Genomic DNA, 19,655 nt, shown 5'->3' with positions numbered 1-19,655 from the left:
TCTGCAGCAGAACTGGTGATTTTAATGACTTGTGCAGGATCTGTCCGGAGCTGACTGTGGAGCACACCCATGGCACCCACCTTGCAGAGACCCTGCAGTCCAGGCAGCAGTCAGCCAGGCATCTCCAAAAGCTATCTCACTAGAGCTGGTGCTGTTAATGCATCGTGGGTAAAGTCACTTTACTAGCACCTCAAACACATGTGAATCCCATACAATATAGCAAAAGAGAGTGCAGTGTAAGTCTTGTCACCCATCAGCCTCTTGGCACAGGTTGAGAGTGAGGACAGCTGCTCCCTGGAAGGTGGGGTTTGTGAGCCTCTCTCACTATGAGTACACAGTTGAGTGGGACCTGGTAATCAAGCCATGCATTTGTCATGAAACAGAACTCTTCAACATGCATACATGCCATGCCATAGGTTTGACATTATAGGCTATATGTGACATAAAGAATATCCAAGGGCAAATTTTACTATATATAACTTAGCCTGCTACATCATGCAGGGTTCTGCATTATCAACAAGAAATCCCACATTGGTAGGACTTCCCTAGTGGCTTAGCTGGCAAAGAATCTGCCTGCAATGCAGGGGACCTGGGTTCCATCCCTTGGTCGGGAAGATCCCCTAGAGAAGAAAATGGCAACCGACTCCAGTATTCTTGCCTGGAGAATCCCCATGGACAGACAAGCCTGGAGGGCTATAGTCCGTGAGGTGGCAAAGAGAAGGACGTGACTTAACAACTCTACCACCACCACCATCACTACTTTGGCAGAAGCAAGAAAAGAAATTTAAAGAGAGCTACCTAATACACTTTAAATTTCTTTTCTTGCTTCTACCAAAGTAGTGATGTGTCAAATTCCCAAATCATGCTGCCCACCCATTCTGAAGACCCTAAAGCAGTCACAGGCACACAGTTCACGTGGCTGGCCCTGGCCGCTACCAAGGCTGTAGGAAGGCCTCAGCTACTCTGTTCCAAGGCCAAGGCCAGAAGGGACACTGGCGCCGGCTCACTCTTGTTGGCGCCTTCTAATTGGAAACCTCACCTCTGCATTATCTGACAGCAGAGCAGGGAGCTCAAGCTTGTACTCTGGCTCAAGACCCCTGGGGATGCCCCACGGGATAGAATTAATGCCTGGCTATGTTAAGCCTGTGACAATGTTAACTATCATTACTATTATTGTTGCTACTGTTATTACATCTCTTTAGGATGTGAGGTATCACTGAAATACAACTGAGATAGGACAGAGAAAGAAGGCCTGCTCCTTTCCCACTCCCAGCTGTCTCAAGGTAATAGAGACCTAGATGAGAAAAGAAGAAAGATTTAAAAATCTTGTCTAGAGACTACAAATTCGTCCAGTAATAGTTTTGGACTTTTTTCTGGAAAGAAGCCATGTAAATGTATGTCATTTCCTTCATATCTGCTCTACATCAGATGTTACAAATAAGTTAGATTTTGTTAAGGGAACATTTTACTATTAACTAGGAAGGAAGTGATGTTTTTATTTCCAGGACTGAGTTTTGATATTTCTAAACCAAATGTAAAAAAATCCTCTCACTTAAGTCTTTTCAATGAAGTCTAAAATCAACTTTTAATTGGTTAAAAATAGAGAATGAAACTTTCTAGAAACATATTTTCAATCACCACGTGGAGGTGAGGGAAGGAAGAAAGGTTTTCAATCAACTAGATAGATTCCATATTTTCCTGTTACACAATTTTTACAACACAGCCTATCCTGACTATCCCATTTTTTTCTTGACAATGATAAAGAGATCGGGTGATTAAGCAACTTGAAAGTAATAAATCAGAGTGGAGAGTGAAAGATTTTTATATTAATAGACTCTCCTTAAAAATGCAAAATTAAGGGTGCTTTTAGTATGGCTGAGTCCCTTTGCTGTCCACCTGAAACATCACAACATTGTTAATCGGGTATACTCCAATATAAAACTTAAAAGTTAAAAAAAAAAGACATGGAGAAGATTTAAATGCATGTTGTTAAGTAAGAAACAGCCAATCTGAAAGAACTATATACTGTATGGTTCCAACGATATGACATTCTGGAAAAAAATAAAAATATTTAAAATGCCAAAAGATCAGCGTTTCCTAGGGACTGAGGGGAGGGAAAGATAAAGGAGGGCTTTCCAGGTGGCTCAGCAGTAAAGAATCTGTCTGCCAATGCAAGAGACATGGGTTGGATCCCTGGGTCAGGAAGATCCCCTGGAGAAGGGAATGGCAACACACTTCAGTGTTCTTTCCTGGAGAATCCCATGGACAGAGGAGCCTGGTGGGGTTGCAAAGAGTCAGACACGACGGAGTGACTGGGCACAAGCAAAGATACAGGAGGCAGAAAGCAATGGATTGTAGAGCAGTGAAAGTACTCTGTACGACACTGTAACAGTTGTTACATGCCACTGTCATTTAGCCACTCAGTTGTGAGGACGAGTGGGTTGCCATTTCCCTCTCCAGGGAATCTTCCTGACCCAGGGAGCAAACTCATGTCTCCGGCTTGGCAGATGGATTCTTTACCACTGTGGCACCAGGAAAGCCCACGTCACTGTACATTTGTCAAAACCCATAGCACACACAACAGATTGAGTGTACCCTAATGTAAATTATGAGCAGGGGCTACTCTCTAGTTGCGATGCAAGAGCTTCTCACTGCAGTGACTAGACCCCACTTGCTACAACTACAGAAAAGCCCATGCAGAAACAAAGACCCAGCACAGCCCAACAATCAATCAATACACAGCTAAAATTAAATAATTATTAAATGAATGTGTCAAAGCTATCACAACCTTGTTAATCAAGTATACTCCAATATAAAATAGAAAGTTAAAAAAAGAGAGAGAAGAAATCATTTGTTAAATTAAAAAAAAAAAAAAGACTGCTTTTACTGGGCTCTGACACTTCCTGGCTACAGACTGAACAGTTATTCAGTCCCACCAAACAGGCTAGTATGTGTGTGCTCAGGCATGTTCAACTCTCTGTGACCCCATTGAGTGTAGCCTACCAGGCTCCTCTCTTCACGGGATTCTTCAGGCAAGAATACTGGAGAGTGGGTTGCCATTTCCTTCTCCAGGGGATATTCCTGACTCAGGCATCAAACCCACATCTCTTGTACCTCCTGCCTTGGCAGGCAAATTACCACTAAGGCACTTGAGAAGCCCCCAAACAGGCTTTCTCACTTACAGATGCAGGTGGTAATACTTCAGGGCTGGTGCAGTAAAGCACCAGGTCAGAGCCTGGAACCCAGCAGAGGAGCAGTCAGCGGGGAGGACCCTGCTGCCCCGCCCTCCGCTGCGCCAGCCTGACAAGGAGAGGTGATGGGACCACCGACGTGGCAGGCATCGTAAACTTTGACAAACGCTGAATCAGAAATAAAAATTATTTGCTCTTTGCTTCCAGTGGGAAGGGGAATCAATCTTCTCCAGGTCCCAAATAAACTCAGTACCAAGGGAAAATTTTGCAAAACAGCAGGACAGCCCTCAAAGCCACAGCAACTCCAGATCACTGGTGCTTACAGTGATATTTGCCTTGTGGAGACCCTTGGCATTCTTCAGTGAGGACAGAAAGTGATAGTTGATTGGGCTCAAGAGTTTCCCATCAGTTGACAGGTAAAACGAAACCACACAGCTTTCTCGTGTACATCCAGGACACCCTTTTAACAACTCAGGCACTGGCTTAATATAGAGGAGAACAGACTCCCCAGCTTTTATCACAAAAGGGTTAGTCGACTCAGAGCATACGAGCTCCAGGGAACTCCAAGTGTGGACTCTCACCTGAGGAGAAACAAGACAGAAGAAAACCAAACATTCTTAGTTTCTAATTGTTTTTTAGAGAATAAGAGTAGTAATAATAGATGGAAGTCACAATAGCAGAACTGATTAAGAGTCTGTGAAACCTGAGTTTAACCTCAGCTCCACCAAATACTAGTTATGTAACTAAGATGTGGATTCAACTTCTCAAAGTACCCATTTCTTTATACATAAAGTGAGAACAACAAATAATAAAAAGCAGTAACTTCATAGGCGGTTGTGAGAATTAAATAACCTATGGAAGGCATAGGATCTCAGGCATTGTAATTATTCCAAAAACTTGACCTATTCTCAATGTCCTCCCAATGGTAACCACCTAAGACTTCAAGTTTCTATCCTCTCTTTTTACCTAACTTTGTTTTAAATACAACTTCACTTTCCCACATATACCTTTTGTATAATTTTACTGATTTCCACTTTAATATACTGTTTAAATGATTTCTTTTTATAAAGTTTAGGCTTTTTCCAGCTTTTCATGATTATAAATAATCTTTGATTTAAGTGTCATTTTACAGTTTACAATTCACACTCATCTAATTATTGTATTCACTATCCACAGAAATCCTCTAAAAAGGTAACTTGGTGTCATTTTACAGATGAGAAAACTGAACCAAGACATTAAGGTCATAGAATAAACAGCAGGATTTTGTCCTGAATGTATTTTCAGATTTTAAGAACAGCCCATTTCCCGCTACAGGCACTAGAAACATTTTGATACAAATTTCTCTTTTCTTTTTTCCAAAAATAACAGAACCAAATAATGAAAGAAATCTAAAATTCTCCCTCTACCACAGCAAGAAAAAGAAGTCCAAGCAACTTACAGTGAGCATCATCTGATGGTCTGAGTGAAGGTCTGACACGCCGTAGATGAAGAGCGTGTCTTTATCCTCCAATCCCACCGGTAACAGCGGGGAGAAGAAATGCTGCGCAAAGTAATGAAGCATTTTCCACTTTCCTCCATACTCTGAAAATAAGCAGGTGGGTTAGGAGACGGGCAGGGTCAAGCAGTGAGGGTCACTGTCCACACGGCCCAGGTGTGTGACCTGTCACCTTCTGGGCACTAAGAGCTGATAGCGGAGAGAACCCTCTTTGTGGAGCGCAAGGAGCATTTTGGACATCCCCTCATGTCAGCCCCAAATCTGGAGGAGGCAGCCATTACCATTGCACTCCTCAAATGAGGAAACGGAAGCTCAAGCAGTTAAGTCAAACGCTACATGAAGTATTTTGAGCCTAGACATGACTTCTGGCTGGCACTTTCTCATCTGCCGTTCTGCTTCCAGGAGCTCACTGCGCCAATGTTCCTTTTTCCTACTTACACATGAAAAAGGGCATCAGGAGCATTGGCAGTGAGCATATGTTACAACGCTTCACTTATAAGAATTACTGAGAGGAAGTACCATTACAGAGGCTGGACAAGATGGTGGAGCCGGAAGACCCTGTCTCACCGCTTCCCGTGAGGACACCACAATCAGAGCTGTTTAGACAGCAACCCTGTATGAGAAAGACAAAATCTAGCAGAAAAGATCATCGACAACTAAAGGTATGAAGAAGGAATCATAAGATGGGCAGGACGGGCACAAGTTACGTAGTCAAGACCCACAGCTCAAGGGTGGGTGAAGCACAAATGTAAGAATAACTACAGCTGCTCCTCAAGGAGTCCGAGTCCCACACAGGGCTCCCAGCCCACGGATCCTGCCCTGGGAAGACAAGTGCCTGGAAAGCTTGGCTTTGAAGGCCTGCAGCGATTAATTTCAGGGGTCACAGAGGGTTGGGGGAAACAGAGACACCACTCTTGAAGGGCACACACAAAATTTCACACCCTGTGGGACCCAGGGCAGAAGCGGTCATTTGAAAAGAACCCAGGTCAGACACATTTGCTGATCTTGGAGGGTCTCCCAAACAGGCAAGAAGCAACTGGAGCTCACCTTGGAGGCAAAGGCACTGGCAAGTGCCATTTTGGAATCCTCCTTCTAGAGAATTAGCAGCAGGATCCAGCCCCACCCACCAACCTGTCTGCACCAGTGCTGGGACACCTCAGGCCAAGCAACTGGCTGGACAAGGACACAGCCTCACCCCATAGCAGACAGGCTGCCTTAAGACCTCCTGAGCCCAAGGCTCCTAAGGTCATAGTCCTGTTCACCAGAGGGCTCAGGACCCAGTGCTATCAGCAGTGTACAAGCAGTAGCCCTGAGACCCCCAGGGACATGCAGCCAGAAATCTGGAGACCCATGTTCCAGCCACAATCCAACCAGAACCAGCCCCCAAATATTCTGGGCCTTGGCTTCACCTACTGGCCCCAACTTCACCCAGCAAGGGGCAGACACCAGCCCCAGGACCACTGCAGCCCTGAAGCCTACCTTGTTAGGACATAACCAACACAGCAGATTGGCACCAGCTCCAGTACCCCTGGCCCAACCCAAGACCAGACCAAAACCAGCTCTGATAAACCTTAGAGTCCTCAGCCAGCTGCCCTGGGATCCAGCCCCCTTCAGTTAGCCGGTGGGTCAGCTGCTGCTGGCCCATTTGGGATATCCTAGAACCTATGCCAGCCACATTAGGAACTGGCTCCAGCTGCTGCTGCTGCTGCTAAGTCACTTCAGTCGTGTCCGACTCTGTGTGACCCCATAGACGGAAGCCCACCAGGCTCCCCCCTCCCTGGGATTCTCCACCAGTAGGTAAAAACTAGATCCATGAGCCCCAGCCCTGTAACCACTCAACTGAGAAGATGGCTCTGACCATTCATGAGCAAACAGTAGTCCAGGATCCTCCAGGGTTCTGCAGCCAGCAGCCTCATGACCTGGCCCCACCAACAAGTACCCAGCAGGCTCTGCACAATGCAGGGCCTGGCAACCAACTGGGCCAAGGGCCAGCCATGTCTATCAGACCATGACAGTTGTTGGTCCACCACACAGAAGGACCCACTCACCCCACATGGGGGAACCCCTAGAGCATACAGCACTAATGACCAGACAGGAGTGAGCTGCTGGGACACACAGTATATCTCCCTCAAAAGGCCACCTCTCCAAGGTCAGGAAATGTAACCAACCTACCAGATGCAGAGAAATAAAAAGAGCCGGTTAGGCAAAATGAGGTGACAGAGGAACATATTTCAAACAAATGAAGGAGATAAAACCCCAGAAGAAGAACCAACTGAAGGGCAGATAGGCAAACTACTTGAGAAAGAATTCAGGGTAGTGATCACAAAGATGATCAAAGAACATGGGGAAAAAATGGGTGAACACGGTGAGAAGTTTAACATAGGGTTAGAAGATATGAAGAACTAAGCAGAAACGAAAAATACAACTGAAATGAAAAATACACTAGAAGAAATCAACAGTAGATTAAATGATACAGAGGAATGGATCAGGGAGATGGAAGACACAGTAGAGGAAATCACTGAAACTGAACAGAAAAAAAAAAAGAGTAAAAAGAAAATAGAGTTTAAGAGATCTCTGGTAAAACATCAAGGGCACTAATATTCACATTACATGGTCCCAGAAGATGAGAGAAAGGGACAGAGAACATATTTGAACACCCAATAGTTGAAAATTTCCTTAATTTGGGAAGAGATATAGACATCTAGGTTCTGGAACATAGATAGGATCAACCCAAAGAGGCCCACAGCAAGATACCCTGTAATTAAAATGGCAAAAATTAAAGAATGAATATTAAAAAACAGGGAAAAGCAACAAGTTATATACAAAGGAACTCCAGTGAGGCCATCAACTGACTTCCAGCAGCTCTGCAGGCCAGATGGGAGTGCACAATAAATTTTAAGTGATGAAAGGGGAAAACCTACAAACAAGAATACTCTACTCAGCAAGACTTTCATTCAGATTTGATAAAGAAGCCCCAAGGTTTGCAGAGAAGCAAAAGCTAAAAGGAGTTGAGCACCAGCAAACCAGCTTCATAAGAAATGGTAAAGAGATTTCTCTGAGTGAAAAAGAAAAGGCTACAAATAGAAACATGAAAATTATGAAAGGAAAAAGCTCATTAATAAAGGCAAATATTAGGTAGTAAATCAACCATTTTCAAAGCTATCAGGAAAGTTAAAAGAGAAAAGTGGTAAAAATCATCTATATCCATAATAATTAATAATTACAAAAAGATGTAAAATATGAAACTAAAAACAATAATCATGACAAGGGTGGGTGAGTAAAAATGCAGGGTTGTTAAAAATGTTTGAAATTAAGAGATCATAAACTTAAAATAATCACATAAATTGCATTACACTATATATAGATTGCTATATATAAGCTGCATGGTAATCACAAACCAGAAATCTACAACTGATAGACATCAAAAATAAGGAAATCCAAACATAACTAAATATAGTCATCAAATCAACAGGGGAGGGAAGAGGACAGGAACTACAAAGAACTACAAAAACATCCCCCAAACAATGAACAAAATAGAAGTACATACCTATGAGTAATTAAATGTAAATGGACTAAATGCTCCAATCAAAAGATGCAGAGTGGCTGAATGGACACAAAAACAAAACCCATATATATGCTACCTATAGGAGACACACTTCACATCTAAAGACATACACAGAACTGAAAGTGAGGGGATTGAAAAAAAGTATTCCATGCAAATATAAATCAGAAAAAGCCAGGGTGCCAATATTTATTAATATACCAGACAAAATAGACATTAAAACAAAGACGTGACAAGTGACAAAGAAGGACGTGATATAATGATCAAGGGATCAATCTAAGAATATGTAACAACTGTAAATGGATATGCACCTATATATAAAAGAGTGCTATATACATAAAGCAGATATTAACAGACATAAAGGGAGAAATTGACAGTAACATAATAAGAGTAGGGAATTTAACACCCCACTCATATCAGTGGACAGATCATCCAGATAGCAAATCAGACAGGAAATACATTAGATCAAATGGACGGATACAGAACATTCCATCCAAATCAGCAGAATACACATCTTTATTCAAATGTACAGGGAACATTTTCTAGGATGAACCACATTTTGTACCACAAAGCAATATTCAATAAATTTAAGAAAACTGAAACCATATAAAGCATGTTTTTCAACCACAATCCTAGGAGACTCTTAGAACTCAACCACAAGGGGAGAAAAAAAACCTGCAAAAAACACTAACATGGAAGCTAAGTAATATGTTACTAAACAACCAATGGGTCACCAAAGGAATTCAAAGAATCATCAAAATAGCTGGAAACAAATGAGAACAAAAACACAATGAACTAAAATCTATTGGATGCAGCTAAAGCAGTTATTCTAAGAGGGAAATTTTAGTGATACAAACTTAGCTCAGAAAACAAGAAAAATTACAGAGAAACAACCTGACCCTACATCTAAAGGAATTTAGAAAAAGAACAGCAAACAAAACCCAAAGTTAGTAGAAGGAAAAATATAATAAATATCAGAGCAGAAATAAACAAAATAGAGACTTTAAAAAATAGAAGCAATCAATGAAACCAAGATCTGGTTCTTTGAAAAGATAAACAAAATTGATAAAATTACAGCCAGACTTATCATCAAAAAAAAGAGGTCTAATCAATAAAGTCAGAAATGCAAGAGACACTACAATAATACTAAAGAAGTACAGAGCAAAAGAGACTAGTATGAACAACTATACACCAACAAATTGGACAAGCTAGAAGAAACGGGTAAATTCCTGGCAATATATAACCTTCCAAGACTGAATCATGAAAAGATTAAGAAAAAAATCTGAACAGATCAATTACTTCTGAGGAGACTCAATCAGTAACCAAAAACCTCCAAAAAACAAAAGTCCAGGACCAGATGGCTTCACTGGTGAATTCTACCAAAGATTCAAAGAAAAACTAATACCAATGCTTCTCAAACTCTTCCAGAAAATGGAAGAGGAAGGAATACCTCTGAACTCATCCATGTGGCCAGCATCAACATGATTCCAAAACCAGGGGAAAAACCTTATGATCATCTCCATGTATGCAGAAAAGCTGCTGAAATAATTCGACATCCACTTATAAAAATTAAAAAAATCTTCACAAAGTGGGTATGGAGGGAACATGCTTCAACGTAACAAAGGCTATATATAAGCAGACAGCTAACACCATACTCAACAGTGAAAAATTGAAAGTACTTCCTCTAAGATCAACAAGACAAGGATGCCCAGTTTCATTCAACACAGTACTGAAAGTCCGAGCCACAGCAGACAAAAAGAAAAAGAATTCAAACTGGAAAGGAAGGAAAACTGTGATTGCTTGCAGATGACGTGATACTAAGAAAATCCTAAAGACAGCATCAAAATCTAGTAGAGCTCATCAATGACCTTGGTAAAGATGCCGAATACAAAATTAACCTACAGAAATTTGTTGAATTTCCATATACTAACAACAAACTATAAGAGAGAAAATAAGGATGCGATCCCATCTACCTTCACATCAAAAAGAATAAAATGAAAGTGAAAGTGTCAGTTGCCCAGTCGTGTCTGACTCTTTGTGACCCCGTAGTCTGGCCATGGGATTCCCCAGAAAAGAATACTGGAGTGCGTTGCCATTCCCTTTTCCAGGGAATCTTCCCGACCCAAGGATCGAACCTGGGTGTCCTGCATTGCAGACAGATTCTTTACCATCTGAGCTATTAGGGAAGCCACATCAAAAAGAATAAAATACCCAGGAATAAACCTAAGGAGGGAAAAGACCTGTACCCAGAAAACTATAAGACACTGATGAAACAAACTGCAGACAACACAAATATAGAGATACCTTGCTCATGGATAGAGCTCATATTGTTAGAATGACCATACTACTCAAGGCAATCTACAGATTCAATGCAATACATATCAAATTACTACTGGCATATTTCACAAAACTAGAACAAATATTCCTAAAACTTGTATGGAAACACAAAAGAACCCAAGTAGTGAAAACAATCTTGAGAAAGAAGAAATGAAAAATTAAACTAGAACATTTTCTCACACCATTTACAAAAATAAACTCAAACTGGATTAAGAGGCTAAATGTAAGATCAGAAACCATAGAACTCCTAGAGGAAAACACAGGCAGAATACTCTGACACAAATCGTAGCAATATATGTTTGGAACTGCTTGCTAAGGCAAAAGAAAGACAAGCAAAAATAAGCAAACAGACCTAATTAAACTTAAAAACATTCACACAGCAAGGGAAACCATAAACAAAATGAAAAGACAGTCTGTTGATTGGGAGAAAATATTTGCAAATGATGCAACCATTAAGGGGTTAATATACAAAATATACAAACAGCCCATACAACTCAATATAGAAAACAAAACAAATAATTAAAAAAATTGGGAGGAGACCTGAATAAACTTTTTTCAAAAGAAGAAATACAGATGGCCAACATGCATATGAAAAGATGCTCAACATCGTTGATCACAAGGGATGCCAATCAATACCACAATGAAGTATCAGCTCACACCTGTCGGAATGGCTATCATCAAAATAATCACAAATAAACAATGGTAAGAATGTGGAGCAAAAGTGAACCCTCCTACACTGTTGGTGGGAATGTAAATTGATGTGTCCATCATGGAAATCAACTTGGAGGTGACTCAGAAAAACTAGAAATAGAAGTATCATAAAACCTGTCAATTCCACTGCTGGGTATATATTCAAAGAAAATAAAAACACTAATTCAAAAAGATATATGCACCCCATTGTTCACTGTAGCATTATTTACAACCACAAAGATGTGTAGTAATCCAAGTATCAATAATAGATGAATGAATAAAGAAGATGTGGTGGCTTTTGAACAGCAAAGGAAACTACAAACAAGATGAAAAGACAACCCTCAGAATGGGAGAAAAATATAGCAAATGAAATAACTCACCAAGGATTAATTTCCAAAGTATAGATGCAGTTCATACAACTCAATACCAGAAAAGCAAACAACCCAGCCAAAAAGTGGGCAGACCTAAACAGATTTTTCTCTGAAGACATATAGATGACTAATAAACACACGAAAAGATGTTCATCATTGCTCAGAGAAATGCAAATTAAAACTACAATGAGATATCACCTTACACTGGTCAGAATGGCCATCATCAAAAAATCCACAAATAACAGGTGCTGGAGAGGGTATGGACAAAAGGGAACCCTCTTGCCCTGTTGATGGGAATGTAAATTGATATAGCCACTATGGAAGATGGTATGGAGACCCCTTAAAAAACTAGGACTAAAACTACCATCGACCCAGCAATCCCACTAAAAGGCATATACCCTGCAGAAACCAAAATTGAAAAAGACACACGTACCCCTAAGCACTATTTACAATAGCTAGGACGTGGAAGCAATCTAGATGTCCATGGTCAGATGATAAAGAAGCTGTGGGACATAAATAGAATGGAATATTACCAAGTCATAAAAAGAAATTCATTTGGGTCAGTTCTAATGAAATGAGTGAACCTAGAACTTATCATACAGACTGAAGTAAGTCAGAAAGAGAAAAGTATTGTCTGAAAAGAAAGTGAAAGTGTTAGTTGCTCAGTCGTGTCCGACTCTGCAACTCCAAGAACTGAAGCCCACCAGGCTCCTCTGTCCCTGGAATTCTCAAGGCAAGAATACTGGAGAGGGTTAGCATTCCCTTCTCAGGAATCTTCCCAACCCAGGGATTGAATCCGTGTCTCTTCATTGCAGGCAGATTCTTGACTGAGCCACCGGGGAAACCCAGTATCGTCTATTAATGCATACATGTGGAATCTCGAAAGATGGTACTGATGAACCTATCTGCAGGGCAGAAATGGAGATGCAGACATCAGGTGGAGGGCGACGGAGGAGAGGGTGGGACGCACGGTGCAGCATGGAAGCATATATACTACCACATGTAAAATAGATGGCCAATGGGAATTCTCTGTGTGACTCAGGGAATTGAAACCAAGGCTCTGCAATAAGCTAGAGGGGTGGGAGAATTTCAAAGGGAGGGGACATATGTATCAGTTCAGTTCAGTTCAGTCGCTCAGTCGTGTCCGACTCTCCGCGACCCCCATGAATCACAGCACGCCAGGCCTCCCTGTCCATCACCAACTCCCGGAGTTCACTCAAACTCACGTCCATCGAGTTGGTGATGCCATCCAGCCATCTCATTCTCTGTCGTCCCCATCTCCTCCCACCCCCAATCCTTCCTAGCATCAGACTCTTTTCCAGTGTATAGCCACGACTAAATCATATTGATGTATGGCAGAAACCAATGCAATGTTGTAAAGGAATTATCCTTCAGTTAAAAATAAATTTTTTTAAAAAGATGTGGTATATGAACAGATAGATATAGATATATATATACATATGCAATGGAATATTAGATGCCCATTAAAAAGTATGAAATTTTGCCATTTGCAACAACATGAGTGGGCCTGAGGGGAAAGGGATTATGCTTAATGAAATACATCACACAGAGAAAGAAAAATACTCCATGTTATCACTTATATGTGTAGTCTAAAAAATAAAACAAATGGATGAATATAACAGAGCAGAAACAGACTCACAGATATAGAGAACAAACTATTGGTTATAGGTGGGGAGAGGGAAGGAGGGAAGTACAAGATTGGCACAGGAGTTTAAGAAGTACAGACAACTACATATAAAATAAATCAGCTGCAAGGCTGCACTGTAGAGCACGGGGAATACAGACAGTGCCTTATAACTTTCAAGGGAGTAGAATCTATAAAATTGCGAATCACTATATTATACATCTGAAATTAATTGTAGGCCAACTATACCTCAATAAAAATAGATAAATAATAAGTTAAATAATTTTAAAAAATAAAGTTACTTAAAGCTCAAAGTCTCTTTTTTCCATAGGCACAAATCCTGTGAGTGAAACAACACACCAGCCATCATGAATATGTCTGGCAGGTTCAGACTGATGGGGGAACATCCGAACTCACGACTACTAACGGCGGCTCCTAAAATACAGTTAGACGCCATTGAGAACCTTCAGCATCTTGTGCTTTGTTGGCACGTGCAGTACGCTAAACCCACAAACTAAGCAGTGTTTCAACATGCCTCTTCGTCTTCACAAAACACGGCATCAAACAACTTCAGAGACAGGTACGAAGTGAGAGAAGGGAGGGGAGGGGGAAAGAATGCGGGTCACTTTCAGGATTCACCAATGCGAGCTGCTGAAACGGAGGAACATGGTCTTGAGGTTCAGCTAGAACTAATTTCTTTAGGTTTTGCAAAATTTTGACTCTCCAGTACTTCAATTCCAACTCTTAGGATTTCCCCTTAAAAATAACAAGGGGGAAAGGGGAAGGGAGTCCTATCAAATTAGAACTACAAAATGAACTAGAACTTAGAAAGCTCTAGAATGTTTTCTCATAAATGGAAAATGACTCAAATCTGAGATAACTTACACACTCTCATTAGGACATCCATTACACAGAAAAGACTTCAAACGTGAGATTCCAGCCATGGAGGCCAAAACAAATGACAATCAGGAGAACAGCAATTGAAGCAAAAAGTCAGTGATACACGCTTCAGTTACTGAACAGTGACACCTCCGAGAGATGGTGACCCTCTCCTCGAACGCACTGACCTGCCAAAGTTTAGAAAGCAGGCAGATTCTTACTCTAACATCATACTCTTAAACCCTTTCTGAAAAACACAGAGTCATTTAAGGGAAGAGTTATAAGCCTGAGCTCTCCCATTTCCTGAACTGAACTCAACTTCAGAAGACACCACCTCATTCACAGACAGGAAGCAGGGTCGGCCTCCTAGTGTCTCTAAACAATATCTCTCTGTCCGGTTTAAGCATCCCAGAGAGGCTATTCCACTATCATCTACCCTGATTCTCATTCAATACCCTTTCTCTGGCTGATGTTGATAAAGAGACTGATCAGGGAGACCTGACCAAGACTGCAGTTCCCCACAGGAGATGATGAGCAATTCATCGAAACACGTGGGGAAGAAACCCCATGATCTGCATTCACGGCTCAAGAACCTCACCCAGTGAAACCGCCCTTTTATTTTATGACTTTGCCTCATTTTTGACCCAAAACTTTTCTTCATATCATTGACTGAACTTGGCTTCAAATCACCTCTAGTGATTCATTACTACACGTTAATTTTTTTTAATGCACCAAAATAGACGAAATAATCCAAACTGCAAGTACCATGTCAGCCATCTCAACTGTTGCTCAACTGAACAGGTCCAACTGACACCCTTCCTGCTTGTCCTTCTGACTCAACTCCCTTTCCCCTCAAGAGACAAACAGGGCAAAATAAAGATGATCGGGTGAACTTGGAGGGGAATCAGTAAAGGGACATTTTTAACGCTTAGCTGGGTCATACTTTCCCACAGTTGAATTCTCCTAAACAGAATAAGAGGTGCTTATGTAAATCTCCTTTTGTCCTGGGAAGTCATCTTAAATAAATTCAAAATTCTAAGCAACAATTAGAAGACACTGGCTGAGAGTGGGGCTTCCCAGGGGGCACTAATGTTAAAGATCCCACCTGCCCATGCAGGAGATGCAAGAGACATGGGTTCGATCCCTGGGTAGGGAAGATCCCCTGGAGGAGGGCATGGCAGCCCATTCCAGGATTCTTGTCTGGAGAATCCCCTGGACAGAGGAGCCGGGCAGGCTACAATCTATAGCGCTGTACAGAGTCGGATATGACTGAAGCAACTGAGCACGCACACATGTGGCTGAGATATTCATGCATGAATCCATCACCTCGTTTGCTTTTATGATGCACAGAACAGGACTCATAGTGAGGCTGCCTCTCAGGCTCCCAAAGATTGTGAAGGTGGGAGAGGTGGCCGAAGGTCAGAGACTGGCAGCTGAACAGCCTCCCCTCCCCGGAGTCCTGCTTGGGTTCACTGGACGCCTTCAGCTCTGTGCTGTCTCAGAGCCTCTCCCCATAGGTTTGGCTTTTTCTCTCACACACAAAGAATGCTAAAACACTCACCTATAGAAGACCAGGACGGAGCCTGCCAGATGTCATTCAGCTGCCAATAAAGCGCCCCCATGGTGTGCCCTTTTCCATTCACTATCTCGTTGCGACTGCGACGGTAGAATTCAGTTTCTGTTTTGACACACTGGGCCTGCATCACCTGATTCAGGGGAAAACGGTAAAACACAGGTGTTTTCAAATGAACTTATCTATGAAACGGAAGCAGACTCACAGAAAACAGACTTGTGGCTGCCAAGGGGCGGGGGTAGGGTGCAATTGGGAGTTTGGAGTCAGTAGATGCAAACTGTTACATTTAGAATGGATTTAAAAACAAAAAAGTCCTACTGTATAGCACAGGGGGCTTCCCTGGTTGCTCAGACAGTAAAGAACCTGCTTGTAATGCAGGAGACCCAAGTTCAACCCCTGGGGCATGAAGATCTGCCGGAGAAGGGAATAGCTACCCACTCCAGTACTCTTGCCTGGAGAATTCCATGGACAGAGGAGCCCGGCAGGCTACAGTCCACGGGGTCACAAAGAGTTGGATACAACTGAGCAACTAACACAACGATAACAATAGCACAGGGAACTATATTCAATATCCTGTGATAAACCATAACAGAAACTATGAAAAGAACATATATATGTATAACTGAATGACTTTGCTATACACCAGATACCCACAAGATTGTAAATCAACTATAACTCGATTTTTTAAAAAAATTATTCGAAAAAAGAGAAGCTTAATCCATTGCAAGACAAAAACAAAACGTACACAGGTGTTTTTGTTTGAGGTAGGCTGTTTAGATCTGAGAAAATAAGAGGCTTGAAAAACTTGGGGAATTTAATTAGCATTCTATATACCGTTATTATACCAGATCTGGGACCAACCCTATGAGCAGCTCTTATTTCTAATGGCTAGGTTTGGGGAGAAGCATGGTGTTTGGTTTATCATAACAATGGGTAATCATGGAAATAGGATGGTGTAAAAGTTCTTTGCCAGTGATAGTGGGGGCAGTGACAGAAAACAAAGACTACAGAAAACAGAAACAGAGCAAATGCTTTATGTAGTCACATACTAAGTTTCAGGCAGTGAGCAGTTTTACTAACACGCTTGTGGCTATTGGGAAAGGCTAGCCACTGGAAATGGCAACCCACTCCAGTATTCTTGCCTGGAGAATCCCACGGACGGGGGAGCCTGGTGGGCTGCCGTCTATGGGGTCGCACAGAGTTGGACACAACTGAAGCGACTTAGCAGCAGCAGCCACTCCGGTATTCTGGCCTGGAGAATTCCATGGACTGTATAGTCCACGGAGTCACAAAGAGTTGGACACAGCTGAGCGACTTTCACTTTCACTTTGTGACTATTAAGAAAATACCTTATTAAAAAAAAAATCTGTAGGAAACAAAACTTTATTATGACTGATATTGTCAAATTCCTAACCCCTTTTTTCCTAGTCAAACAATTGTTTTTATATCATGACTTTAATAATGTAAAACTTAGGAGTGCAATTCTTTCGTCATAGCAGAACAGATGGTAACACTGCAACAGAGACAAGTAAATTTAGTTCCTGTTTAAGAGGCACAAAAGAACTTCACATAGAACCCTCAATTACTGTCATCATCTCTGAAAACCCAGTCTCCTTTACTGCCGCCGTTACTGACACTGCAAGTATCACGTCTCTTAGCTTGGAGCAGTAGTTCAGAAACGCTCACAAAGAGAAGGTCAGCGGGCTCACAGGAGAGGTCACCAAGGAGAGCCTGGAGAGACAGCTTCAAGGAAAAGGACAGTCTTAGAGTAGGGCCTGGGATTACACAGAAGAGCAAAAAGAGGGACGCATTATGGCCACTGGAAGACTAAGCTCAGAGGCCTTCCTAAAAAATGAGAAAAGCTCCAGTGAGGGTAACACCTTTAGACAGAGGAGGGCTGGCTAGGGAGGAAGTCACAAATAAGTTAGAACTTACATGAGGCGGAAGGGTAAAGCAAAGAGAAACCCAATGGCCATTCAAATACCTACATTACATGTTACATGATGCTAATGGTAAGCCACTCACCCAGCAAAAAAGAAATAGCCTGGAGCTTACTGACTTGTATAGAAGACAGGACTTACCCAAAGAATCACACAACTATATGAAAACTTTGAACAGTCGTGAAGGCTAAGAAAGAGAGGTACACGATGTTAGGAGCCTGAACAGGAGGGGAAATGGGTCTAGCTGAGCAGTGGAATAGGCTTCAAAGGAGAAAGAAAAAGAAAGCAGGTAGAATTCTGCAGCCAGAGGGGACACGCATGAGGAAAGGAGAATGCACAGCAAAGAACTGAAAGAAGGCAAGGCAGCCTGAGCCCAGTAAGCTGGGAGCAATGGAAGCAAGCCTGGTGGGGACAGGGGCCAGACGTGGGAGGGTTTGGAATGCATCCTAAAGGCAACTGGAAGTCACAGAAAGCTTTTAAGCTAAAGGGTGAAGTGATCAGATCTGCATTTCCAGCAGGTGATTCTGATCACTGAAAGCAGTCAAGAGACTACAGAGTGGATTTACGGAGATCATTTAGAAATCTATTACTAACTTCTAGAAAACAAAGATCATGGCATCTGGCCCCATCACTTCATGGGAAATAGATGGGGAAACAGTGGAAACAGTGTCAGACTTTACTTTTTTGGGCTCCAAAATCACTGCAGATTCTGATTGCAGCCATGAAATTAAAAGACGCTTACTCCTTGGAAGGAAAGTTATGACCAACCTAGAGAGCATATTAAAAAGCAGAGACATTACTTTGCCAACAAAGGTCCGTATCATCAAGGCTATGGTTTTTCCCGTGGTCATGTATGGATGTGAGAGTTGAACTGTGAAGAAAGCTGATCGCCGAAGAATTGATGCTTTTGAGCTGTGGTGCTGGAGAAGACTCTTGAGAGTCCCTTGGACTGCAAGGAGATCCAACCAGTCCATTCTAAAGGAGATCAATCCTGGGTGTTCATTGGAAGGACTGATGCTAAAGCTGAAACTCCAATACTTTGGCCACTCACTGGAAAAGACTCTGATGCTGGGAGTGACTGGGGGTGGGAGGAGACGGGGACGACAGAGAATGAGATGGCTGGATGGCATCACCGACTCGATGGACATGAGTTTGAGTGAACTCTGGGAGTTGGTAATTGACAGGGAGGCCTGGCGTGCTGTGATTCATGGGGTCGCAGAGTCGGACACGACTGAGCAACTGAACTGAACTGAGGCAAGAGATGATGCTAGCTGTCAGCATATAAAGAAATGCCTTTTCCATTCAGGAAGCAGACTGTTGGGACCACAGCAATGATAACAGGCAAATAACACTGCAAAGAAGGTAAGAATCTCACAAAGGAAGGGGGAGGGTGCCAGCTCAAAAGGACCACAGGATACTACCTGAATATATCTATCACTAAGTCAAGGAATGAAATAGAAAAATAGGCTGAAGAGCTATGATCTATAACAGTCAAGTTAATCTGCAATTATGATCTAGGCTGGGACCTAAAATAGGCTGAAGAGCTATGATCTATGACAGTCAAATTAGTCTGCAATTACGGGCTAGGCTGGGACCTGGGACTCTTTACTGGAGTACTGGCACCTGAACAAATGTCTTCTCAAGCAACAGAATACAAAGAAACAATAAGGGACTAAACACATGCACAGTTGGAGCAAATTATGAACAATAAGATACAAAAAGGCCACAAACCGACTATCATTTCTGAGATGCTGGAAGCAAAAGCAGGGTACCACACATGATCTCTGCACACAACACCACCACGGGGGTGGGCAGACCACCTAACCTATGCCTCCCACCCAACTCACCAATCGACCTCCATCCTCACCCACATTTTAGGAGCCAGGGAATCAAGGGCACCTGTTACTTGTTGTCCCTCCCTCATGCTGCAGCACAAATCCCAACAAAGCCTTGCCTGAATTCTCATCCAACC

General features: G+C 42.2%; 1 protein-coding gene across 1 annotated transcript in view; it reads right to left on the bottom strand.

Moving 5' to 3' along the window:
* The window catches only part of MANBA (mannosidase beta), a 125,394-nt gene that overhangs the window by 1,663 nt on the left and 104,076 nt on the right, over nucleotides 1-19,655 (bottom strand). The window contains exons 14-16 of the mRNA XM_055434296.2: nucleotides 15,732-15,876; nucleotides 4,630-4,772; nucleotides 3,515-3,772 (exon numbers count right to left, since the gene is read on the bottom strand). Of these exons, the coding sequence (XP_055290271.2) occupies nucleotides 3,515-3,772; nucleotides 4,630-4,772; nucleotides 15,732-15,876 (546 nt within the window). The remainder of the gene's footprint in view (nucleotides 1-3,514; nucleotides 3,773-4,629; nucleotides 4,773-15,731; nucleotides 15,877-19,655) is intronic.

Source organism: Moschus berezovskii, chromosome 5, assembly GCF_049115385.1.
Source record: "Moschus berezovskii isolate FMDL1 chromosome 5, NW_MosBer_1.0, whole genome shotgun sequence".
Classification (NCBI taxonomy): Eukaryota; Metazoa; Chordata; class Mammalia; order Artiodactyla; family Moschidae; genus Moschus; species Moschus berezovskii.
Note: the sequence above shows the minus strand (reverse complement) of the source record. Positions and strands in the feature narration are given on the sequence as shown.